This window comes from Pipra filicauda, unplaced genomic scaffold (genome assembly GCF_003945595.2).
Source record: "Pipra filicauda isolate LSUMZ 115617 unplaced genomic scaffold, ASM394559v2 scaffold66_size7647185_pilon, whole genome shotgun sequence".
Classification (NCBI taxonomy): Eukaryota; Metazoa; Chordata; class Aves; order Passeriformes; family Pipridae; genus Pipra; species Pipra filicauda.
Genome location: NW_024104831.1, coordinates 5441589 through 5467996, shown reverse-complemented (window position 1 = coordinate 5467996; position 26408 = coordinate 5441589). Strand labels below are relative to the sequence as shown.

The following is a 26408-nucleotide window of genomic DNA, read 5'->3' as shown; positions in this document are numbered from 1 at the left end:
GAGGAAGCACTCAGAATCACAAATGAAGTGACCAGAAATTAGTGCAGAAGGAGTTTTGTTTCTGAAAAGTCTTGGCTTAAAACAGTCCACCAGCACGAAGAAATTATGGCATGGACAGAAGTAGCATCTGTTTTTCTAGGATAACACTTCCTTGCTTTTACTGAGACACTATCCTTCATATTCTGGCAGTTCCCTATCGGGTTGTGCAATAAGCAGCTCTTCTTCGCCACAGGACTGTGGCTGTCAGTGATAGTGAAACCTTCAGCATGGAAGCAAGTCTCTGCCAGTTGATAGCAGTGACCTATTGTGCTAGGTTGCCACCCTCTTTATGTACTTGACCACAAGAGAAAGATAAGAAATGTGTGACCAATGTGTTTCATAGTTCCTTTTTTTGCTAGAACACTGCAATGGACAAAATAGGTTGTGTTGGAAGGGAGTTGTTTCTATCTAAACTTTGCAACGGTTGTTCACTCTCAAACCTGCCTTTGTCTTCTCCAGCTTACAGTTCTTCCTCTGTTTTCCTTTTTCCAGCTTCTCAGGCCAGTTTTCTTGCCCTTCTAGTTCCTCAAGTTCATAGTCCCAGTGTCATTGTGTGTTTATTATTCAGCCAATACTCACCTGCCTTCCCCTGTTTGAGCTCTTACTCTGTTACTTTCCAACTCCTTATCAGTTCTGTCTCTGCATTGTTTGGTTTCTGTTTTATCCCTTTCTTTTTCCTTTTGCTCACCTTTAAGCCTGGGGGATGGGGGCTGTTAAGAGTTTGTTCAATACTAACAGTTTCTAGGCACTCAGTTTCTTTGTGCCACAGTAATCTGCAGTTCCTGGAAGGATAAATTCTTTGGGGCAGTTCTGTTCAAACTGTAAAACCCACTAGAGACAGAATTACTAGTAAATGTACTGCCAGTTCCAGACATCTTTCTTGAACATGTGCAGACTGAAATTTTTGCTAAAGCTTCACCAAATGCGAAGATTCTTCCAAGGGACCTTTGCAGCATAAAGAACCCCCAGGCAAATGTTTGGCTTTTTTATCCAAAGCACTGGAAAACAGAGCTTCTTGGGGAAAAAGCTACAATAATGTGTTTTGGCACATAAAATGGTAAAAATCTCTTCTGACCCCTTTTCATTCTGAATCGCATTCTTAAAACACCTCTGCTACTTGTAATGAAGTTCTTGATGGGAAGGAGATAGGAGAGCAGAACGTTGCATAGTAGACTTCAGAGAAAATTTGGCAAAGCTGTGGACACCTGAAAGCAAGAGCTTAAGTAATGGATATAAAAATATCACCTTCTCCTGGGCGACTGCATTTGTTATGTGTAACGTAGGTAACAGTGTTCTGCTCAGCATTTTGAATTGTTTCCCATAGCATTCAACAGTAAACATGTAGGTAGCTGTGTGTAGTTTCCTTGGCTTGTCTTAAGAGTTTGGATTCATGTTTTCTTGCTTCAGCAATTAATGGAGTGATTTTTAGCGTGTATTTTTTATTACATTGCTGACATAAACTAGCCAAACACTTGTACACAGAATTTTAATTGATTTTGATAAAATAAGAGTGAATATGCTATTAAGTTTAAAAAAATATTTTTCCTTGGTTAGTTTGAGTACTGTTACAATCAAATAGATTTGTTTAATACAACTGGTTAGCTCTTTGAAAAAGGTCTGCGTTATAAAAACTAAAAGTCGGTGTGGTATAGACTTAAGATCCCAAGCAAGAAAATGAATTCTGTATTACCATTTAAAAAAGGAATTTCACTTTGTGTAGTGAAGCTTATTTTGCCCTTGATTGAAATAGGTATGTGTTAGGATCGAATCTGTCTAGCACTGAAAGAGACACCACTGTTTGCTTTCCTGTAGTGGGTCTATTAAAAATTTAAATGTCCCCTGCTGTCACTATGAACTTTGTAATGATAGAGTGTACATTTTTAATAATTTCTTGACAAAATCTACTTTTTAAAAATTTGTTTATTCTAAAGGGTGAACTGTTTGATTTTACAAAGCCTTGAGTTAACTTGCATAAAATAATGCCAAACTGCTTTAACGTTATTTTAATAGATACACATCTTGACTGAGAGATAGAGATTGCTCTCAAGTCTTTGTACTGGACACAGACCAAGTAGTGGTTTGAACTGCTGGTATTTTTTTCCCCTTGCAACCTGAAGAGTTAGTTTGAAATTCTTTGAAGTTGTTCAGGGACAATTTTAGATACAGCTTACCCTGAACTGAAATTTACCCAGAACTGGGAAAACCCCACTATTTAAAACAAGTAGTTTTTGCTCTGTATAGGTTTTTAAAGACATATTTCAGACAGTTGATACTTCACTTCCCTTAAGCAGCTCTGTGTGCTGTACCTGTTACATGGACACCAGCAGCCCCCCATTGGAAGGTCCCTTCTGCTCCAACAGAGTACTTGAAAAGGATGTGGGAATAAAAGAGAATTCAATATGAGAGCTTGCATGCCTTATGTGCTTTCATATACCAATTGAAAGATTGTATTCAAAGGTTTAGAGTGAATTTCTAATGCTTGTTTTGCTCTTTGACCTACTCTTAACTTGTTTATTAACAAATGGCTAATGAATGAGATGGAGCTCACTCATTAACAAGGGGTTCATGGTTTGTTCAGCAGTAGGAAGTTACCATGTTGTGTAGCCTGACCTGGAGAAATACAGCCTGTTGACTGGTAAATATTAATGAACATGTGGAGAGTGACATGTTCCTTTATATTAATAGTCTGCATCTAGGTCCCTTCAAAAGGGAAGAATTACCAGGATATTCAGATTATCCCAGTGTTGTAAAGAACCAAGGTAATTTGGTTATTTCTCAGGTTTTTGCCATTAGTTATATTCTATTGCATGCATATTACAAGTGGCATAGACAAAATTCGTATTTATTTCAAGTACACTTTGAGTTGTAAAAATATTCAGCAAGCAAAAAATATATTTATAGGTTTTTTTCCTAGCTTGTTTTTTTAATAATCTGGGATGGTCATCTTATCTTTTGCTGTATGACAGTAAACCATCAAAGCTGAACTGAAAGTTTGTGCCCTGAATGACTTTGTGTAGGTTTATTTCTGATAAGATGCACTAATCTTTGTGTTTTCTTGGGGATTTTTGTTGTTGGGGTTTTTTTATAAATTATTTTGAAGTAGGTGAAGAAAAGAGTCTTTCCGATGCATGAGCAACATTGCAGAGAATGGTTGCTGGAAGAAGAAAGGCTGACCATTTGAATTGGTATACCAAAATACTTGTAATATTTTATGGACCCAAATGCACATATGTGTAAGGCTTTGATGTCTTTGACGAGTGGATGCTTTAGGATACAAATCTTTTGTGCTGATTTACGTGTGTTCCTTAATATTATTGTGTATGCCCCAGTCACATTCATGGTCAGGACTTGGGCGTGTGAAGGAAGTGGTGTCCCAAGCCCTTTCTGTTTTAACTGCTCTGTGAAAATGGAGCGTGTTGTTACTGCACCTCTTCCTGTTAGTAGTAGTGACTTTATTTCAGTTTGAGACAGAGAATAATCAGCAATTAAAAGGTAGTCTTGTAGAAGAAAAAAGCTATTGCAATTTCAGGATTATCTTTAGCAAGTGGCAGATTCATTGTGATCTCCCCTTGATGAAGAGATGGAGCATAATTTAGTTTAGAGGATTTTGTATACTCGGCGAACACTGCCTGCTTGCTGGTTGCCTGTACTGGCAAGCCTCTGTCTCCCATGTCCAGAGCATAAATAAGAAATTTATATGCCCATCTTTACTTTCTCATTTTTTGTCCAGTGGTAACTACCACATCGTGGACATCCATGGTCCTTCAAGTTCAGGGTTAAGGACATATGTTCTGAAAAGGCATATCTATTTCTTCTCTGCATTGCATGTTTGGCTTAAGTGATCATATCAGTTCCAGATACAGTCAAATTCTTCAACAATTTTTCATCTTTCTGTTTCTTCCGGATGACTCTTTCTGTCTGTTACTGTCAAGAACCTACTGTCTGCCAAAATATACATAGTCTTGAGGTGGCTGAGAGAACCTTAAATTGCAGGGATCCATGATTCCTTTCACAGTATCAGAGCTTCAAGGCTTTGGCTAGCCTAGAGACATACCAGCCTATCAACACTCTTCCATTTAGTGCTTTCACTATCTGAATTGTACAGTGAGAGGCTGTGTTCTCAAAGATTTGCAAGCTATTTGTGACAGAAATCAGTCAGCCAGATCTCTGAGGTGGAATTGTGTAGGTAGTTTTTTTGAATAGTGTGCTCCTAGGGAAAGCCCAGAAACCAGATTTCCTTTAAATTAAAGAAAACAGTGCATTTAACTTTTTACTAGGAGGAAGTATTCAGCATCAAGGAGACACAGTAGAAGTGAAAGATTTATATACAGCACTCCCTATGCTTTCTGGTTATTATTGTAGCCAGCCATCTCTATCCACAGCTGTCTTCTGATCTGGACATCATTTTTCTCTACTGTTTTTAAATTTTTAAAGGGGAAGATGAAGATTATTTCCCAGTTCTCTCCATTCTCCAACATTCCAATGTAAGACATAAATATTTGTAGATGTATGTATACTTACCTGCTTGGTTTTTCATCTATGGAGTTAGGTTTCATAGTGGCTGGTACTCCTACAGGGAGAATGGGGAAGTTCTGGACAAATTTATTTTTTTAGAGATGAAATATCTCTTCAGACTGCAAAATTTCTTCCAACATGGTGCTTGAGTTGCACCCTTCATCAAGAGATTATGAACCAGTTCTCTAAATGTAGCTCATCTGTGTTAGTAACTCAGTTGTATTAGAGCTCTGTTTTTCTTGATGTGTTTTATACTCAGACCCTTTTGGAAGTCTGAACTGTTTGTTGTTGAAAGATGAAAGTTTTCAGCCATTTCTGAGTAGCAGTTCTCTGAATATGGGTAATGAGCTGTGGCAAGAGGTGATATGAAGCCTCGAAGGTAGATTGTTCTTTAGTGAGTGCTACCAGAAACATCACAAGGAAAATTCCACGGCCTGGAGCAAAGCTCCATCCAAACCACACTGTCATCTCTGACACTTGAAGAGTGACTTGAAGTGATTCTGTACCACAGAGTTGCTTTGCAAGAGTACTAGTGATATATTTAACTGCTTCGAATTAACCACACAGTGTGTGTACTTGTAAGCTGTCACTCAGAAAGAGAGGTTAGTTTCCAGCTGAAGAAGTTCTTTGACATATGAATTCTATGTGCATTCATTCTCCTTACTTGCCCTTCAGGTTTTTAAAAATTGTATCTCTTTCTGAGTTAAAAATGAAATGGGGCTATATGTGGCCCTTTATTCCAGTGTGCTGAGCCTGAGGAACAGTGGGATTTGAGCCCAAAGGGAACAAATTATCCAGTTTTAAGGAAGAGTCTGTACCTGTTATGTGAATTTACACAGTCTAAACTTCTGAGACAGTGTTTATAGAGGTAAATGCTTGCTTTCATGTAGAAATTTCCCAGGAGGAATAAGTAAGTGGAGGAATCCCCAAATGAAATTCTTTGGTTTCTTGTTAGGGAGGAGGTCAAATGGATAATGTCTTTAGTTGTATTTGACATTTAAAATATGTAACTTTTGATTAGACATCTTTGCAGCAGACAGCAGAAAAGATAATTCTGTCTGTCTCAAGGAATCTGTGATAATTTAGCCTGCAGGGAAATGCTATTAAATGTATTAAATAAGGTCTCTAAGATGAGTAATGCATTTTGATTGTCAGTTGTTTGTGAAGGCGCTTTGCTTTTATGATGAATTACTATTGAAAAACTTTGGTTTGGTTTAAGATCAAATAAATTAAACTGCAGGCTTCAAAGTCCTCAGCTTAAACCAGTTATAGGTCAGAAATTGCTACAAATTGTCATTCTTACTGCTTTTGTTTGCATCAACTATTGCAGTCCTTGTGTGTAAATGGGAAAATTCAGTAATTAAACTCAGCCTGTTGGTGTATTCAGGTTGGTGAATAGGGCAGATACTTTGGAGAAAGTGTCTGATAAGCATAAAGAAGCTTTAATGCTCATACTTCAAGGAAAGGCAATCCTATATGCCTATAAAATCCTCCAAAGAGAATTAAAATGTCTATGATTCATTTTCTATGTGAAGATTTGAGCAGTTACCCATTCGGTAACTCATTCTCACTTCCCCTGAACTTCTTTCCAGCAGATTGCCAAACTGAGGCAGCAGCTTCAGCGCAGTAAGCAGAGTAGCCGTCACAATAAAGAGAAAGAACGTCAGTCACCTCTCCATGGCAACCATATAGCAATCAGTCAGACTCAGGTAAGTAGCCTCCTGCCTTATCAGGGTTGGGAGAATGGCCTGCTGAGCCTTCCCATCTGTCTTCTGTTTGTGCTCTTGTGTGGCACACAAAAATGCTTAACAGTCTGATGCTACCATATCTTCGCTGAAGTTTATCTGATGGTCGTCATATAATTAAAAAAAGAAGCGTTGCAGCAGGATAGCAACTGAAATGTATTATGATGCTGTAAAAATTCTGAGCGTGACCAGATAAGGCTGTGCTTCCAGCAATATGTACTTGCTTTCAAGACATCTGAGCCTGATTAAATTTCACCTGTTGGATCCTTAAATTGGACCGTGTTAGTAACAGGCCCCTGTTTGAACACCTGAAATGTTGGTTCTGTCCTGGTATTTCCTACTTCCTGACTGCCTTTTTAACTACCTTGTGTTTTATAAAGGAGTGGTTGAGCTGTGATGGCTGATCCTTTATGGTCCTTCTTCTGTTTGGATAAAATTTTGTAGTTAAAACCTGATCTTGGGATGAAGACATATAGGAATTCGATATTCGTCCTGAACCTTTTATGCCTTTATAACAAGGGATTCTACTACATTTTGCACAGGAAAGGGGTTGCTTTACATTTCAAAGTAAGCTGTGGCAAGTACCTGTGCCATTATAGTCACAGTACAAACAGTCTTTGGATTGAAACCTACCTAGGACATATGTTTCTTCATGGCATTCCTTAGTACTTGGAGCTTACTTTGTCATTGCTTGTGCAACATTTTGATTTCTCAAGGTGTTCTCTGATGAAGCTGTCCTGCAGGTAGTGTTTTGTCAGAGTCAAAGAATGCTTGCAGATCACCTTTGGAGCTGCACATTGTGCAAGGTTCACTTGATAAGAACTCAGAAAAAATTTTTACATTTTGTCTTAAGCATCTTGTGATTCTGTGAGCAAGAGGAGAACACAGTGACAAGCGAGCGCTGTTCACGGCCGTCAGTGTAGCTGCCGCCAAGATGAAGCTTTCAGGGTTGATGTATGTGCACTCCTGTGAATGTTTTCTGTTAGTAACAGAGCTCCGCTCCAACAGGCTTTTCTGAAAGCCATATTTGTATTTATTTATGTGATTGATTCTTAAATTCAGGATGATTTCTCTTACAACCTTTGACATGAAGTTCTGAAAAGCTATAAGCTAATGAATGAATGTTCTATTTTTCGTTTGCTAAAGCCAACCAAAAGAGAATAAAAGTGCATTAAGTGAATATTTCAGTTGTTACGCTTTAGCAATGTTATGAAATGCCTTTTGATCGTGTTAAAACATCAGCGTCAGTGCTCCACATGCTCTCCATTCCCCTGTGGTGTATTCCATAGTCTTTGCATCTGGGAAGTACATATATATGTCTACTTACTGATAAGTGAAGTAGTAGAATGCTTTGATTATAGAATACTACTATGAGTTAAGTAGAAGTGATTTTATTGGATTTAGATTTATACAGGCATTTGTTTTTATTTGAATTCGCCAAGTGAAGGTGATCTTCTAGATGGCAAAATTAATACACAGTTTCTTACTGATGTTTTTATCATTGGTCTCAGACTTCTGTCTTTATTCCATTTTCAAATCATGTTGATTTCTACCTTCTAGGCTTGTATTTCCAGATCAGTCCCCGTGCCACTGTCAAACATTTCAGTGCCAAAATCAACTGTGTCACGTGTGCCGTGTAATGTAGAAGGAATAAGTCCTGAACTGGAAAAAGTATTCATTAAGGAGAACAGTGGAAAAGAAGAAGTATCCAAGGTAAGCTTATAGTAACATGTTTATGGTGGTTTTTTCTTTGTAATCTATAAACACATGGAAAACCTTCCTCGTGAGAAACTTTCCTTTTGGCTGAAATTACAAATAATTTTCTTCAAAGAAATGTTTGTTTGAAAACTTTGTTTCAATGTTTTAACATGGTGGGGGTTTTTTTTGGTTTTTCTGTTTTATTTTTAAAGGGCTTCTGCCCAAACATACTTTGTTTAGAGTGCCCTTTCTGTAGAGAACTTGAAAGTTTTTGTGCAAAGTGCAAGTGCTTGAAAATTCAGATACTTCAGGCTGCAGTAATAAATAATTAGAGACCAGAAGATTATTGTATTTGCTTCTTTTTGCATTCTTTTTCTTGAGAAAGATGTAAGTTTGCTGTGCTATGCTCTCCTTTTTTTGTTTAATGCTTTTTTTCCCCATAAACTGAATGTGGACCATTTTACTTCCATGAAACCTGTGGGAGAGCTCTGCATGGGAAATACTAACAAATGAGGCAGCTTTGCATTAGAACATTGGAGTTGTCATTAAGGATCTTAGTTCTTTGATGACACTTTAAATGTGAAATACTTGGTTTACAGCCATGGTTTCCTAAATAGCCAATGAAAATTTTCTGCTGTGGAATAAACTACTCCACTGTTTTTCTAATCTTCTCCAAAGTGTAGGTGCTTTTCTCATGAATGGTCATGTAATAGCAATTCAGTATATGAGTCAAGCTATAAAACTTTAATCAGAGGTTTAAGATTCTAAAACCTGATATTTGTAGTTCTTCGTTTTGGTAGTAAACTTAAAAAGTTTTGGAGTAATTTTGGCTTCTCCAGAGTCTTACTTGTGTGGGCAAACCAGCCTTAAGATTGGAATATTGTAGTAGTAGAAGTATTATGGTGTTTGCTTTCCTATGGATGTCTTATTCCTTTAGAAGAGGTGTGTATTATAACAGGGGAATAAGGAAAAAAAAATCAGATGTGAAAACTGAAACGGTAAGCCTAAATCAATAAACCTTGTTGCACCATCTTCAAAGAGGGAATTAAAATGTATGTATTGCAGTGGAACCATTGATGTTGCTATGGCTAGGGTTGTAATAACCTATAGTGAGAGGATATTTCATTTATTTATCAGGCAGATCATCTTTGTAAATGTTGTCCTTGGTTTTTAACAGCTTATTGCTTGGGATGCAGAGCTCTCCTGTGTTACTGAATGTACTGACTCTGATCCAGCAAAACAGTTAAGCACATACTTAAGTGCATTGTTGGATTTGGGCCAGAGGTGCTCAGCAGTTTACAAAACCAAGGCAATAGTGAACCCTTCCTCCAAACATTTAGCTGGCAAGAGTTTTCAGACACAAAAGAAAGTCATAAATCAGACATTGCCCTTGAAGTCAAGTCCATCTTTGTGGGCAGAGGGTTGTTTCCTGCTATGTAACTGTTAATTTCTGTAAAGTCTGGCCATGTGGGACCTAAAGTGGGACTCCTAGTGCTGTCTTTGAGATTACTAGGTCTCAGTTTGCTTATAGAGGATCATAACAAGATCGTAATTTACTTAATCTTACTGCTGGTGAACTTTCTCCTAATACAACAGTTTAGCTGTGTTTTAGCCTGGGGGAGTGGGGTAGCTAGGTTAAAGGTTAGGAATTACTGAACAAAAGATAAACCATAGGAAACCAAATTTCATTAGTTTCACTGCTAGAGAAACAATTAATTTTTCTTTGTTTTCTGCCATTCTTGCTGTAGTGTTCTGTATTTTTAGAAACTATTTTAAAAGAGCAATCAAAGGTAGTTGATTGCTTTGGGTGATGTGTGAAGGATAGATCATTCTATAGACTCACTTGTAATGGATGTGCATCTACATTTTCAACTGGTTTCTTTTAGCCTGTTTCCACGTTTACTTCACAGTTCTAACAGTGCATGTTCAAACCTTAATTTTCATATGAATTGATCTATCCAGCTGCAGAAACACTTTGTGCCCTAATATGAATCTGTATTCACTTGCCAGGAGAGATATGAGGAATAACACAAATCCTGCTAAAACCACTGAGAAGGAATAATATCTTTAGTTTAGTTGCAGCTCAGTACCCAATTTTCAATTTTTATCCATTATTTCCAAATTTAGGTACTACATTAGTAGCTTTGTGATTTCTTTCATTTTGATAACCACATTTGGGCTGTCCCAAGTAAAATAAAATGCATTTTAACTTTGTTAATTTTTAAAATTTTACTTTAATGTTCTTGAATTTTTTTTCTGTTGGTCTCTCTTCAGTATAAATTTACAATTTTCTTTTCTCTAACAAGCTGTTTCTTAATTCATATATATTGAAATCAGGTGATATATAGGACAAATATAAGGTTAAAGCAGTTTCAAAGATAGTTTTATAGATATTACTTGAATTACTTTTTGAATTTAGCTCCCAGTTCAAATAGATAACCAATGAAACTTTCCTCCTAGTTTCATGCTTGCTTCATCTTCAGATACGCAAATCAATTTAATTTTTTTTTTTTTAGATTTGTTTTTAGTTTTGTAGGGCATGACATTACATACTTTATTTTTCCTTTTGCTGACTTGAATTTTTGTAATCCTACTTTAAAAATGTATAGATCCATTTGAAAATGTTTTCTGTCTTTTCTCATGCTGACTTAGTTCTGATAGTTCTATGAAACCTTCTTTTTTGTTTTTTTAATAGTATCTTAATGTTGATTGAAATTGTACTTATGAAAGTAAAAAAATTATTGTCCTGTTATTTTTGTGTTTCACAAAGGTAGTTTATGATTAGTAATGTCATTATGTCATTATGTTTTAATAACCTAATTGACCATCAAGTTTAGAGGGATTGCATTGTAAGTGGCCAAAACATTAAAAATATTTTAGTCTTTGCAGTTTAGCTATGGTATGTGTATATTTTTTCAGATAATTCATCTTGCTTAGTTAGCTAAAGATGTTCTCTTTTTGCTTTCATAAAACTAAGTTGACTTTATTGAGTGACTTCTTAATCATCTTTCTTTTAAATTTATTAATAAACTTTTAATTCATGTTCCAATGCATTTATTCAAAATTCTTGGATATATTTTCCTTCCTTTTTTGTAGTTTCCTGATTAACATTGAAAAACTGTGATGGTGTGTCTCTGTTCCCACCATACTTGTAAGATGGAATTAGCTCTTTGTGAAGTTGTGGCAGGCTTTTGTTCTCTAACCCATTGTGACTCCACAACACAAACACTGGAGATTGTGGTACAATAAGATGATGGACTTATTTCCCTTAATGTAGGGATTGGGGGATAAGAGATGTTCCCTCTTACAGAATACATTATGAAAATCATGGAAAGTGCCCTGTAGCAGAACATGGGCTCATAGGTCTCCTATTAGGAAAAACATAGTACTGGAGTTATCTTTCAAGTGTACAGAAATAACTAGAAATGAGGCAATTTTGATGGACGGTCACACAACAGAAATAAAATGATTACTGTTTTCCTTGTTTGCTTTCTAATGCTTCTGGAAAGAGATAGCAAGATGGTTTTATGAACCTATCAGAAAACTTAATCCTGTAATAAAAGGACTTTTTCCTAATTTTCACAGATGCAGAGAAGCTTTACTTTTATCTTCATAGCCTTCATCTGAGAAGTCTGAGTTTTTTCCAAGGGTTCCTTCCCAGGATGCATTATGGTTTTTGCACTTGCAACCTCATCTAGTGCATTGATGGCTTCATTGATGCCAGTAGGAAGAAGCACTTTCCTGTGTCCACCTTTGTGTTCCAAAGGGGAAGGTTTTAAAATCAAAAGCATTGAATGCTTTGTTCTCAAGAAGTTGTGTCCAAAATAGATGTACAGCTTGTGAGGAGCAGATTTTTTAAGGCTTCCAGTGGTATATCCTTATAGCATTCCTGATGTTCCTCCTAAGTTGGGTGTTCTTGTTTTTTTTTCCAGCAAAAACATTTATACTGACAACAAGGTGGTGAATATTAACAGTGTATTCAGAAATACATGTGGTTGTCAGATGGAGCATTTCCATACCTTTGCAGGGAGATGAGAGCAGTATGTAATTGTGTCCAAGAACACACTGTCCTGTAGGGGCTGACAGGTGTCCTGTCAGAATGCGTTTGGCATAAGGTTAGTACATGACTAGACATTCTTGCAAAAAAACTCTCAAAACCAGCAGAATGCAGTAGTTTCTAATTGTTTTCCATGCATTGGGCATTATGGAAACTAATAGCAGCTGCACCAAATGAGTTACCCTATTTCTGATGTTGTAAGGTTGTGAGAACTTCAGTTTTACAATAGTTTGGGCATGACTCATGGAAATTAACTTTGAAAGTGGTTTTTTTATGTTGATTTGGTTTAATACATACAGTTTTTTAACAAGCAGAATACTTCTAGTTGGTATTTTCATGGAGATTTTTGCACTTCTCAAAACTTTGATTCAGTATTAAGGGAAAAATAAATACAAAAACACAGTAATCTGAAATACTCACTGGCATTTTCTATGCCTTAAAAGTTATTGTAGTTGGAAAGAATGACAAATATTTAGCTTTTTCTACTTGCGTGTATATTTAGATACATGTCTAAAAATATGGAGTATTTTTGTATCTCAGGCTTTAATTGAGGGGGGATTGAAATATGTGATTTGGGATATGCTTCCTGACTACCTAAGATTACATTGTTCATCCAGGTGTGGAAGAACATCTGTGTTATCCTAAAGCCTTTAATTATGTGATCACTTACTTTTTGTTTTTCCCCCTGCCTGGAATCCTTGCTTTACCTGTTACGTAGAGCATAGTATTTGCCCTTCATGAGCAGTTGTTTGGTGTTCTTCTTTTCTCCTTATTAGATTCGTGTCCCCATGCTTACTGTTAAGCTTTGCTTTGAAGTCAGAAATCTGAATTTCTGAGGTTTTGCTTCTGTATAATAGGAGAGTGTGTGAAATTTTGTTCTCTTTTTTTTTACCCCACTTCTATGAGAAGAAAGATATTATATACACTTTATGGATGGAGAAACACAAATCCATCAGGGTTCTATACTGTGGCTCTTTAGGTAAATAGGATACTTCATCCCATTTTTTGAAGTTTAAGGTGCAGCTCCCATAGTTTCCTTCTGCATCTGTGAACACAGAAGACTTTTGCAAATCAGACCTATATAAAGTGGGCATCCAGAAAAATCCAGTTGATTTTCTGACATCTCACAAAAGTTTTGTGGCAGAGACAGAAATAAAAATGCTGTTCTGCATAGCAGGTTTGTATTTTTGTTATGATAATTATAAGACTAATTTCTTTCTTCAGTTCTTCTTGCTTCAGTTTTGTTTTTTAACCTCTCTTCTGTGGTGTAACAAGTGATACAATGCTTCGGGTCTTTCTTGTGCATTAAATGAGTCGTGGCCTGTTGGGGGTGATGGGAATAGCAACATGTAGTCATGTTGTAACGCATTTGCAATGTGAACTGAGCTGTTGGAACAGACCACACAGCTGTGCCCAAACTTCACAGCATTTGATGTAGGAACTGTAATGTTCTCTTTATGGTGTGTTTCTTTGCTCTTAATTGAAATATGAAATGGTATTAACTGGAAGGCTCATAAGAGGAAAATGATCTTTCTGCTCTGCTATGTCTGCCTTTTTGTTTAATATGTGGTAGTTTTCTGGATAGACTTGCTGAAAAGGGGAGAATGCGATACTTGGCCAATAGGTTTCATGTCCTTGTTGCTGGCAAAAGTGTGGGGTTGAATTTTAGGCTCTGGAACAAGCTGTAATGGTTTTGGAATATATGGGCAAGAGGAAGGCAATAAAATAAAAATGTTCGCTTGAAGTGAGAAGGAAAAAGACATTTTTTGTAGCTAGAACATTTAAGCTGTTCTCTGTGGCTTGGTCACAATCCTCACTGAAGTGAGGATAAAAATTATGTTTAAATCTTGCAGGCATTTTTTCCCTTTCACTTCTAAGCAAAACTATAATTCCCATTTGATTTCTTACATTTAAAGCAGCACTGTCTGCATTATAAAAACTAATTTTCCACTACGAAGGACAAGTAAGTAGAGCGTGCCAATCTGCTGCTGTGAACATGTCTACGCAGTATATTGCAGAATGGGATGCAATATCACTCTGGCCAGTGCCAGCTATGCTGATATGGGCAGGCAGAGCTTACTAGCTTAGGTTCAAGGCAGAGGTTGAGAACCTTGTTATAAGCCTGTGTGTGCATCCTCTGTAGAAGTAAAGGATGGAACGTAGGGCTGTGCTAGAGAATTATGACTTACTAGCAAAACATGGATGGTTTCTTTTATAGTTGTATTTCAGTTGGTTGTCATGGCAATAGTATGTCATTGTATTTGACATTTTCTACTGTTTCCTTTTATCCAAATGTGTTCTCTGTCAGGGTACTTGTTTTTCTTTTAGAATAACAGTGACCTTTTTATTGAAAATTGTATAACTAAGTATAATTAGAGGCATTTGTTGGTGAGGTTTGACTTTTTAAATTATCAGAAACAACATAAAAACATAATACTAGCCTGTGTTGCAGTGCATTTTGGTGTTAACTTTGTGTTAAGAAGATGTAGTTGCCTTGGAACATGTGCACGTTGTCCCAGAATTCAGCATAATTAATGTATATTGTGTCCATTGCACACTGCATCTGTGTAAAGTCTTCCTGTTCTTTGAAAAATGGCTTCTTGTTCTTAAAGGCCTTCATTTACGAGTGCTACTGGCTGACATTGCTTATGAGTTTGATCTTTTCTCTGTAACCTGCATTGCTTCGTTTCTCTTTTGCAGCCTTTGGATATCCCTGACGGTCGAAGGGCCCCGTTACCTGCTCACTATCGTAGTAGTAGTACACGAAGCATTGACACTCAGACTCCGTCTGTCCAGGAGCGCAGCAGCAGCTGCAGCAGTCACTCACCATGTGTCTCTCCCTTTTGCCCTCCTGAATCTCAGGATGGGAGTCCTTGTTCAACAGAAGATTTACTCTATGACCGTGATAAAGGTGAGAGTAGAATGGCCTGCCTTTATCTGTGGGAGGCATGTGATGTCCTGCTTTTACAACTACCTTCATTTTACTCATTACATCAGTTTTTGTTTTTGTTTGATGGCTGTGGAGGGATTGAGGATTTACCTTAAAATTGGTTTTGTTTGTTTACATATCTTTTTCCCTCTTGTTTGTGGAACTTCACAAACATCTTCCATAAATACGTCAGAGGAGCACAGCAAACAGTTAACTATTTATGAAGATTCTAATGTGAAGAATTCAGACTGTAACATGTTTATGTTTAAAAAAGGTTTCAAGAAGATTTGTGGTAGACTGTATATTCATCGTGGGTGAGTTACTTGCTGTTCAAAATGGTGATGAAGTTTTGGACTGCTTTTGAAAATACTCTGCTTCTGAACTCTTGCATTCCACTTGAAGCTATTTGGTGAGAAGCTCAGATATGAGTTTGAACAACCTGATGGAGAGTAATTACTTCTCTATGTATGTTGCATAACAACTCAGAAACTCTGAATAATTTATGTGTTTATATGTCAATATGCTGTGCTGTTTTTTGAAGTCCTGTAAAATGTTCTTTGGTTTTATAGAGGGAGTACAACTGGTGTTCCAGTAATTAAGAGTTACTGACAGAACATGTAGTGTGAAAATAGAGGCACCGGTGTAAAAAGACTGGGTTTTTTTGACAACTGTTTACTAATGAAATTACCCTTGTGCTTCTGGTCAGCTAGCTGAAACATGGACTTTAGTTTGGAGGATGCAGAATTTGGGTAAAACATGCAAGCTAAGAGTAGTAAGTTTCACAGAGGAAATGAAAAATGTTAAGATTTAGCATAGATTTACAAATGAGTTAAAGACAACAGTATTTTGAGGCTGTAAGTGAGGGTAAACTTTTTTGTAAATGCTATCTGTTGAATAATTCTTAAAGGAATCTGTCAATAAGATTGGGGAAGTCAGGAGAAATACTAGCTTTTCTTGGTTTATGAAAAGTAGTATTTTCCTGTCTTGGATTTAAAAAGACAAAATGAAAACAAATCCATCTGCCCAAATCTTGAATTGAGGGTGGGTGTGTACAAATGTGTAAGTTAACCACATTAAAGTAAAAGTCTTAGATCAACATGATAGCTGGCCGTGCTCCAAAAATAACAGTGATATTAGCTCCCCCCACCCTACTTCTTTCTTATACTACACACGTGAATTTTAATGTGTTGTCAAGACCAAATCACTATAGAAACATCCACTAAAGTATTAGCACACAAAAATCTATCTTGATAGGTAAATTGGTTCCTATATGTCCTGATAGCAAATAAAAGTTAAAAAGTGAGGAAATGAAAAATTTCTTTTGCCGTTAGTACTCCCTTATCACAATAATAGAAATTTTTAGTGGTACGCTGTCAGCTGTAGCAAGTGAAGACAGTTTGAAATAGTGCATCTAACCTTCCTAATGCTTTTCAAGGGTTTTTATCTCCTGTCTTGGATTTTTTGAATAGCTAACTGGAGTAAAATTTATGAGTAGTTACTTCTTTGTGGATTTCAGTTTTAAGGGTGGCTTTAATGCTGGGCCTGTATCAAAAGTCTGCTCTAGTAGTAGTGTGTAGGTGACAGCGATAAACAGCCAGCTTTGTAAAGTCATGATAATGGCATTTTTAAATTAGTTTAAAATTTTATCTTTCATACACATGAAAGATAAAAGCTTGAACTGCTCATCACAACTTAGGTCTTTAAAGGCAAGGTAAAAATTAGGAAAACATGGTGTGGTTTTCTGAGAGAAAGTAATTTGTTCAGAGCTTATAAAAGTATAGTCAGAAAGATGCCTTTCTCAAGTCGTCAAGATCCTGAAGGCCAGTTGTTCTGAATAAGAATGTTATCTTCAAAATAGTTAAATTACAGATAAATGAGGCATATAGGTAGAAATTATATGGGAACAGCAAATTTCGAGAGACATTTTATTACATTTGTTGTGAATATTAACTGCTTTATAAGACCAAAACTTGTGAAGGTTTTCAGACCTTCGTTTTAAAGGGTTTTGTGATGCTGGGATAAAACTGTAGTGAGTTTGCTGTTGTGTAACCAAATGTAGATGTTTCAACCCCAAGATTTTTTTTTTCCTTTCTATGAGAATAACTTGACACTACCATTAAAAAATACAATTATCAGTGCTAATAATGCTTCTGGGTGTTTTGCTGAATGGGAGAGGAAGGTTAGTAGTTTAACTGAAAGACATGAGCAGTGAGAGGAGCCAGTGCTCTGTGCAGACACAGCACTGCTTTACATTCCTAAAGCATCTTTTATTTCTTGTGCAAAGTGGTGTTTTGGCCTGAGGCCCTCACAGCTGCCCTTCGGACCGTATCAGCTGTTGGGTTTACCTTTTGTGCAAGAAACTGCAAAATTACTGAGTTTTTCAAAAGAAAGTGAAAGTTAATTTTCAGACAGTATTGTTCTGAATGGAGCAGTGATACTGAACAGTATTGATTAGAGGAGAGAAGGTATTTTAATGGCACCTGGCTGTATGATTTTGTATTAAAGCTACTGGTTTCACTAGATCTGTTTTATGGTGTTCTGGTCCATGAGATTATAATTCAGAGTGCTGCGTAGCATGCTCAGCAGCTGTGGCAGAGGTAAAGTTCAAAGCATCCAAAGTTATAAGAGGATGAAATTTGGAGGAGCTTTTTTGTACAAAAATATATAGTATGACCTGGTTTTTAGGGCTTTCGGTTTAGGTGCTTTTGTGTGCATTTTAGGTGCATTGTGTATTCTCACTGTTGCTAGTAGACTCTTACAAGCAACACATTCATGAAGATGACCTGAAGACACTTGTTAAATTCTGGGCATCTGATTCATAGTTTTTTTTAATTAAGATTGTTAGTTAAGTCTTAGAATAGTCTTAAAAAGCAAAGGTATTTTTGAACCTATTAAAACAAATCCCAGTGTGCTCACTGGCAAAGTTTCTTGTTTCCTTAAAGTTTTGTCATTTAAAAAAATGTTTTACAGATTCTTTTTTAGTTAGCCTCCTTTGTTGTTCTAAAATATGCAGGCTATAATTATGGATATTAAGTGTTCTGGTTAATACAGTATTTTTAGTGTTTTAATGACAATCTTAAAACCTTTTCTAGATAACAGAGTATATCCGTTTAAAATATTTATGTTTAGAAATTCCACGTGATAGGGCTCCGTATTGTCTGCTGTGTGTTTGTGGTAACAAAACTCCCGTTAAAGGTTCCATCTGTTAATGTTCAATCATTGTCAGCGGGATGGGGTGGGATGGGGGGCATGGAACACGCCCGCAGGGCACCCCCTGCTGACGGGAGCCACGAGGCGCAGACACAGCCCAGGCCTAAAGGCTCGGCCATGGGGCCACAGAGAGTAACAAACCTGCACGTAAAACACTTTGACAACGTGCATTTATTTGCAGTGTCATTAAGGATTAATAACGTGACAGTTTAGCACTTAAGAGCTTACAGGATACACAAGTGGAGGCTGGGTTAAGCTGTGAATTCCACCTCTTGCCACTTCAACTCGAGGCCTGTGTTCCCAGTGCCCTTCTGCTCTTGCCCTGCTGCTGTACGTGCTGGACCAACAGCCAGTGTGCACGTGTGAGCCTCCTGACAACCACACGTGTGTTTGGAAGAGTGGCACGCAACGCGTTTGGTCAAAATGAAAGTCTAACAGCTTCGCAAACTTTAAAAGCAGAGAGGGTAAAGAGAGAGAGTTGTTTAGCAGCTGTCTTGTATAGAAAGTTTCAGCCAGACAGGGCTAACTAAACGAAAACCTTGATTGAAAACTGAACTGGCTAGTAGACAAGACTGAATCTTCCAAGAACTGACTTAACTTTGAATTCTGTTTGATTCTTCCTTTGGATGTGCTGCCACGGTTTTCCACTATTTGGTGGAATGAACAGTAGTGCATTTTATGTCTCAGATTTTTTAAATAGAAACTTGGATCTTCAATTTTAAATATTAGAAGGAGGAAACAAACTGTCTGGGTTCTGTTAATGATTTCTGTGTTTGGAATGAGCTGTGTGGGCCAACAGTGAAAAGATGCCAACAGGACGATCATGCTCCCAACTTGGCAAATATCTGTATCATCTCTTAAGTGTTTTCTGCCTTCATAGTTAACACTGAAAATTCTGTAAATGGAAGTTCTGTATTCACTCTATGGCAGGAAAGAGCTGAATAATCAATATACTGCTGAGGTTCACTTCAGTTTGGTTGTTTTGGTTTTTTTTCCTTCTCATATCTTTCATAGTGAATCTTCAAAGGGGAGTGTGATGTTTGAGTTGATTTGTAAGAGGAAGCAGAAATGTTTTAACATGTCTAAAGATTAGTCTTTGTATTTAAGTCATGATAATACGAAAGTTTATGGAGCTACTTTTTGCAAGCTGTTAAAGACAACTTTGTACACTTCAGTGAAGCTAGATCATAGTTCTTGAAGCTTGGGTTGGTTTTCCACTATTGCTGAAAAGGCAAAATACGCATGCACAACAGCAAAGTAAACATAAACTGAGTTAAAAATGGTAAGGTACCCCAGATTGGTGGAAAGACTCAAAAGGACCTAAAGCAAGAGCAGCTATTTCTCTCCAGTTAAAGTGTGTTAGTAAGTTGGGAGATCCACTTTAATTTTGCTATTTCATTTTTTTCATTGTAATCCCAAGCAGGGAATAGGGAACCACTAGTACTAGCCTGAGATAGTTGTTGTTCTTTGAAAAGGTAGAAGCTACTGCAGAAAGCTATTTTTCTATGAATATTTTTGTACCTAATTTGTTTCCTTAATGCATTGACTATCGTGTTGTCAGCATGACTGTTTAAAGTGAGCCCTTTCATAGTCTTAATATTTCAAACTTTTGTGCTTCATCAGACTTGAGCTTTCTCTCTGATGTTTTCTGAGTACAAATATATCTGCCCCTTACCTTTTGTCCTAAGTTATCTGAGTTTGTCTTAAAATATACACAGATGGCTAGATATATGAAGTATACCTGTATCATATAGCTAGTAGTGATGAGAGAACTAAACTGTAGAAGTTTTATTTTGGATATTAAAACAACTTCACAATATGAAGCAAGTAAGGTAGGGCATTGTAATGATGAGGTATCAGTACCTGTGTTACGAACATTATTTCTTTGCAACTTCTGAACTATTCATGAGACTAACGAGGTCAATATTCCAGTAAAGTATTATTTTAAAATAAGATACATGTTGTATGCACACATTTTCAGTAACACTGTTTATACAGTGAGAAGTTATATTATCATTACCACTCATAATTCTTCTGCATGTATTATGCATATTACCCTGTTCATTTATGGGTTTTGAGCTACGTAATAAAGAATGTATTTGTTTCCAGGATCACAGCTCTGCTTTGTTCTGATTGCAGTGTTCTGGATAAAAATATCCTCCTGTTACGTGTTGTTATATGATAGATTACTCCTGCACTGAAGCTGTTATTCAGAAGAAATGTACTGTACAAGGGTGTTAGAAATAGCCTGCAATAAAGGAAGCGTTGTGGTAGAAGCAAGCCGGCGTAGTGGCTAAATTGTGAAAAAAGGCATCTTGTTTGGAAATCGAATTTAATTAAAAAGCACTCTCAATCTCTAGTAATATAACTGCTTTAAATTTTCAGACAGTGGGAGTAGCTCACCGTTGCCCAAGTATGCCTCATCTCCCAAACCAAACAACAGCTACATGTTCAAACGAGAGCCCCCAGAGGGATGTGAGCGAGTGAAGGTCTTTGAGGAAATGTCGTAAGTAATGCCTTTTATATCAGCTGGTATCTGCAAAGCAGTAAACCTGTTTACTGAGCCTATTCAACTGCAGATGAATAAACTATTCCAGCTGATGGGTTTTTCAGGAGCAAACTATTCTTACAGTTTGTACAGAAGAGAAGTTGAAGTGTTTAAATTGGTTTGAAGAGGAAATGGAGTCTTTTAACTCTTTTTGTGCATTTATAAAAGGCAACTAAACTCCAAGCAGAAAAAATAAGGTACATTAATTTCCTAAACATTTATAAACCTCTTTCTGTATATTTCTAATAAGATTTTAAATTTTCACGGCTTAAACAGAAACTCTCCTTGTCATAATGATCAGTTTCATGAATAGGCTGCATTTTAATGCGTATAAAACATATACAATGAAGTGAAACATATGTAAAGGGTTTGTAGATGGTAGTATGCTTATGACACAGACTTTGCTCAATATTTTTGCTGAGCAAGAAATTGGAAATTACACCGTTGGACATCATGTCTTTTTTCCTTAGACCCAGCAGTATTTGAACACAGCACATGCTGTCGAGGTTGCATGCTTAGCTCCTGTGGATGAAAGAAGTAAATAGGGGATCTTTCTTGCTCTGACAGTATTCATTGCCTGCTGGATGGTGAAGGAGCAGTGTTGGGTTGTGGAGAAAGCCTCCAAATAAATTATGGAGTATGAGAAAGGAGAGGTCTATTTTATGGAGGTTTTTAAAGGGATTTAAAATGACTAAATGTGTTATTGCTGCATTGCTTTTATCAAAGAAGAACTTGTGCCATTCCAAATTACTGCAATTTTTCATGTGCGTATGTACTGCAGATTTTTCTTGCTGGAGGTTGCATGTTTGTCCAGTAATTATCAAGTCATTTTTGTGACTGTACTATTTTTAATGCTGTGGATCAGTTAGCTGACTACCAATATGGAAGATGTTTGCCCCTCTGTCCAATTAATCCCATTCCTTGTCATTCACATTTTAGCAACATGTAGAACCACAAAGTTCGTGACGTAAAAAACATCTCGTTCGGCCAGATATATAATCTTTTTTCTCGTTGTAGGTCTCGTCAGCCTGTCTCAGCCCCTCTCTTTTCATGTCCTGACAAAAACAAGGTTAATTTCATCCCAACCGGATCAGCTTTCTGTCCTGTAAAACTTCTGGGCCCCCTCCTTCCTGCTTCAGACCTGACACTGAAGAGCTCTCCAAACTCTGGACAAAGCACAGCTTTGAGCACCCTGACTGTTGAGCAGCTTTCGTCTCGGGTCTCTTTCTCATCTCTGTCAGATGACACCAGCACAATGGACTCCACAGAGGTCCCGGTACAGCAGCCGTCCCAGCAGCAGCAGCCGCTTTTGCAAGAAATTCAGACTGAAGAGCATTCCTCTGCTCAGAGCTACGTGTTAATCTAGACAAGGCGGAGCAGGCCTCTGCCCCGAAACAAGGACTGAGGAGATCGTAGCTCAGATACATCTGCATGAGGTGGCAACCTTTCAGAACAACACGGAATACTTAGCAGCACTCGAAAAAATATCTCAACACTGTTCTTGGCAGGGACAGAATCCGTATTCAGCATTTTTTGTGAGAAAGCAGTAATGCCTGCAGAATCCATATATCATTAAGCGTTTTAAGTGGAGACTATGCATTTCATAGTACGTTTGACCAGATTAGTACTGTGTCCTGTGCTCTGTTTCAAATTCTACAGTATAAATAAGCTCCTTCTCTCTATATATATATAAAAAAAATGTTGCCTGTCTGAATAGAAAATGTCTTGCTGTGTTGTGTCCTATGGAAAATACTGTACTTCAGGATTATGTTTACAATTGATCCAGGTGTTTGTTTCTAACTTCTGTAATACACACAATGCAAAAAAAAAAAAAAAAAAATGGCCACAACAGTTGCACAGTGCCCACCCTATGGCCTAGCTTCAGGTACTTCTCTTGAAGTCTAAACTCAGGTAACTTGGAATGTATATCATATTGGAATATAAAATATTTTACAGCTACAAAGCTAAAGAGGGAACATCACTCTTTTGCCTTTCCTTGTTTTATGCATTAATATTTCCTCATTACATTCCACTTTCTTGGAATAAGTGCATTCAGATCCAGGTGAACAGTGACCCTGGACATGGGTGAACATGAGGAGAACCAGCAAATCTGTGGTGTATATCACGTTGTCATGTGCTTACAAGTAAAACAACTGTTGCATTTACTTTCATTTCAATAGATGTAAAAATGTGGCATTTAAAGGTTTCAGGTGTTGCTCAGTTAATGACTGTTAAACTGTTGCAAATAAAGTGTTCAGTACTAGGCTGTACATGAGAAACATTCCACATTGTGTGTGAGAGGATTTTGAAAGACAAGAATGTTTTTGTTCAAGGACAGAAATGCTTTCAGGTTTCACAGGGGTTGATGGGGATTTCCTCTCATGGTTTTTGTTGGCAGTTAAGGATGTGAAATGCTACTGTTACTGTCTAAAAGTCAAATTAATGTTTAGTTTCTCTTTTGGAAATGTTCATTCATTTGCTGGTTGGAAATAGGTTTTCAGATTTTGTCAAGCAGTGTTAGATGAGCAGTGTTTTATTTATGTAGTGAGTAATTGTGTTTGGATTAAAGTCCGAAAGTAGCAAGTGGGTGTTCTAAGAGGGGTGGGGAAAAGAATAGTTTTAAGTTCATGTTACTTAAAGCTTCTCCCATAACTTTCAGTTACTTAAGTTGTGTGTGTAAAAGTGTGCTTTCCCTTCTCCTTAAGTGTGAATAAAAGAAAAATCCATGTAAAATAATCCTGGTTTTGCAGGCTGGACATTTTCTCAAAATAGTACATGGCAAGATCAGGTTCGTGGTGCTCTTCTATTGTACTGGAAAAAGGAGCATTGCTGTCAGAGATAATTTCCTGTGATACAAAGAGAACCCCAAAGGCAAAATAACTCGATGTTCTTGCTCTGTTGCTTTCAGCTCAGTGGAACTACATTTATGCTGTCTGCTCCTAAGAGAATAAAGTTCACCTTTTCCAGGAATTGAAGAGATTAGTAGCCTGCAGCTCCTGAGCATTTAAACTTGCTCCTTTATGTTCTTTTCCTTTTCTGAAGATGAGGTTGGAGGGGGGGTGAGAGCCACCAGTTACTACTCACTAAATATGTGCTGTCTTTGGAGATAAAGCATCGCTTTCTTTTTATTACTGAGTTTTTGTTTGTGCTATCTTACAAGGTGGAATTTGCAGCCTACAAAACAGTTACTGGTTTTTGACTCCCCTTTCAGAAAATATAGTAGGAGAAAAAGGTCTCTAACCATTTTCATGTGAAAATCCTTTAAACACAGCAACCATCTTTAACCCTACTAATCTCAGGCCTAGGTGAAAACACTAGATATTTTATAGACTGAAGATAAAGGGGAGGAAATACTCTTAAGTATCGATTCCTTTTAATATTTTTCTTTCTAGATTAACATTGCAGTATGATGAACTTTTTATGGTCTGGTTGTGTCCAGATAAGAAATTGTAGTCTCAGTTATTGGTGTTAGGTTACCAGGGGATATGATGAGTGGTTTTTAGATCAGTGCTGAACTCTGTACAATATTTGCAATGCCATAACATGTTCTTTATATTTTTTCCACGAGAAACTAAATATTAATTAAATTGCACATTTGTTCTTAGCAGATTTGGAGGTTTTGAACCAAATGTGTTAAAGCTAATGCTTTGTCATGTAAATTTCCCAGCAGTTGTTTATCTCAATTGTATTCTACATGCAGCTGTAGAAATTTGTCAAATATTGTTTAAAGTTTTGTACATAGTTGTACTGTTATTTCTAGCCACTGTGCTGAACAGTATTCAAGTTATCACACAATATTGCTTTACACAAGGAAATGTGTGGCTTTTGTTTTGTATTTTTTTCGGTATAGAAGTTCCTGTGTCTTATTTAAATAAAAATTATAGTTAAAAAAAATGGTGGGGACAACACAAAAAAGCAGTGCCTCATTTATTTGTTTTGGAAACTGTGCATGAAATACTATAGGATGAGATTGAAGTTAAATATTGTTCCAAATTTACACCTAGAATAATGTCAACCATGCTGTCTTTAGAACAAGGTAATATTTATTGATTTTTGCATAATGCTCTGCTGGGGGGGGAGAATCCTAAAAAATAGTCGAATGCTTAAATATGCTTTAAATAGCATATTTTATTTCTACATATAATGAGATCTTTCTTCACAGCACAGAAAAAAATCAGTTAAGAGTTATTTGAAACTGTATTTACTGCTGTGTTTGTGGTATGGCTAATTTCAAGTTATCTGTTGAAAATTATGAAAGCCATTAGATGTTTCACTATGTGAAACTAAACTAAACACCTAAAGGATGTGGTGTAAATCTACTGACAGTCTTGGTTTCATGTTGTTTAGTATGAGTCAAATGATTGTCATTTGACTTGCAGAATAATTCTTTCTAGATGGGGGGTGAGGGAAGGAAGAAGGATAATATTTAAAAATATGTAAATCTTCCAGAGTGGGTGTTTACTGAAGAGCACTATGGCAGTAACCATCAAGAATGGTTTAGTGCTTGCTGTTGTCAGTCAGCGGAAATTTAGGTTTTCAATATCCCAAAGATTACAGGGTTTCTATGTGACTGTGTTAAAATCATTAACTGAAACTGAAGTAAAAGCCCTATGCAGGGCTGGGAGTTGGACTTTGATGATCCTTGTGGGTCCTTTCCAACTAAGGATATGCTGTAGGATATTCTGTGATCCCACCCTGCTACAAAAATACTCGGTGTCCTTCAGTCAGAAGCAGCATTTCAGCCATTTCATCATCAGCTTGAAGGGGCTACTGGGAAGAGCTTTGTGACTGCCTTGTCCCCTAAATGGATTTGGCTGCAGCAGTTTTGGGCTGTCCTTCAGTGGGAGGGCATTTTCTCAAGAAGTACTTTGACAAAAGGGTTTAGCTTCCTCTGAAAAGATGTGATGCAGCTTGTATCACGGGCAAATTTTAACCATCCCTGGGAACCTAGGCCTCAGCTGGTTAGTCACATTTTGGGTTTTTTCCCACATTAGCCATGCTTTTAATTTGTTTGCTGTGTGTAACTTACTGCCTATGTCTTCCTCAAAGCCAAAACAACCAGTCTGAAAAGTACTGAGAGACCTAATGAAATAATTTTGCCTTGAATTCCTGCTTTGTGACTGAAAGATCTTCATTGACTTGAATGTTACATTTTCTAGTAATTCATGGCCCTGGAACTGAACTCTCTTCAGAGACTGGGGGACTGTGTAAGGGGAGCCCTTGGCTATGTGTGCTGGGGATAGGGTGTAATGGATAGTGACCTTGTTTTAGGAAGCAGGGTGTTGTCAGGGAAGTGATTTATGGCTTCCTGACAAATCAGATCTTGGGAAGGGCCAGATAGTGGCGCAAGGGTAGAGTCTTAATATCTTTACAGTATTAAAGCATAAGGAGTAATAAAAAATAAACACAAATTGCCATCCCACATCTCTAATCCATTCAGTTGCAAGTAAGGGCTATTGAGTCTTAGCAAACTAGCTTCTGGCTTTATTCCATGGTAGTGGATTGGTACATTCCTATGTTGAGGTAAAGCCCAAGCAGCCTGAAGATGACAGATAACTTGTAAAAGTATATATCAATTACTGTTGTAAAACAGCCTGGCTTGCTTTGCAAAATACAGCCATGCAAGCAGAGATTTGAAGCTACTCACGTGGAAGAAAATAACCAAAG

At 37.1% G+C, this 26408-nt stretch overlaps 1 protein-coding gene across 2 annotated transcripts in view; it reads left to right on the top strand.

The window, feature by feature from the left end:
- GLCCI1 (glucocorticoid induced 1) overlaps positions 1-24656 on the top strand; it is a 53248-nt gene extending 28592 nt beyond the window's left edge. The window contains exons 4-8 of one of the 2 annotated variants that reach the window (XM_027749094.2): positions 6150-6263; positions 7860-8012; positions 14755-14965; positions 20579-20699; positions 21759-24656. In XM_027749094.2, the coding sequence (XP_027604895.1) occupies positions 6150-6263; positions 7860-8012; positions 14755-14965; positions 20579-20699; positions 21759-22107 (948 nt within the window). In that variant the 3' untranslated portion in view covers positions 22108-24656. Of the gene's footprint in view, positions 1-6146; positions 6264-7859; positions 8013-14754; positions 14966-20578; positions 20700-21758 lie in introns of both variants that reach the window. The other variant, XM_027749093.2, reaches the window with a different exon arrangement.
- The last annotated feature ends 1752 nt before the right edge of the window (positions 24657-26408 follow it).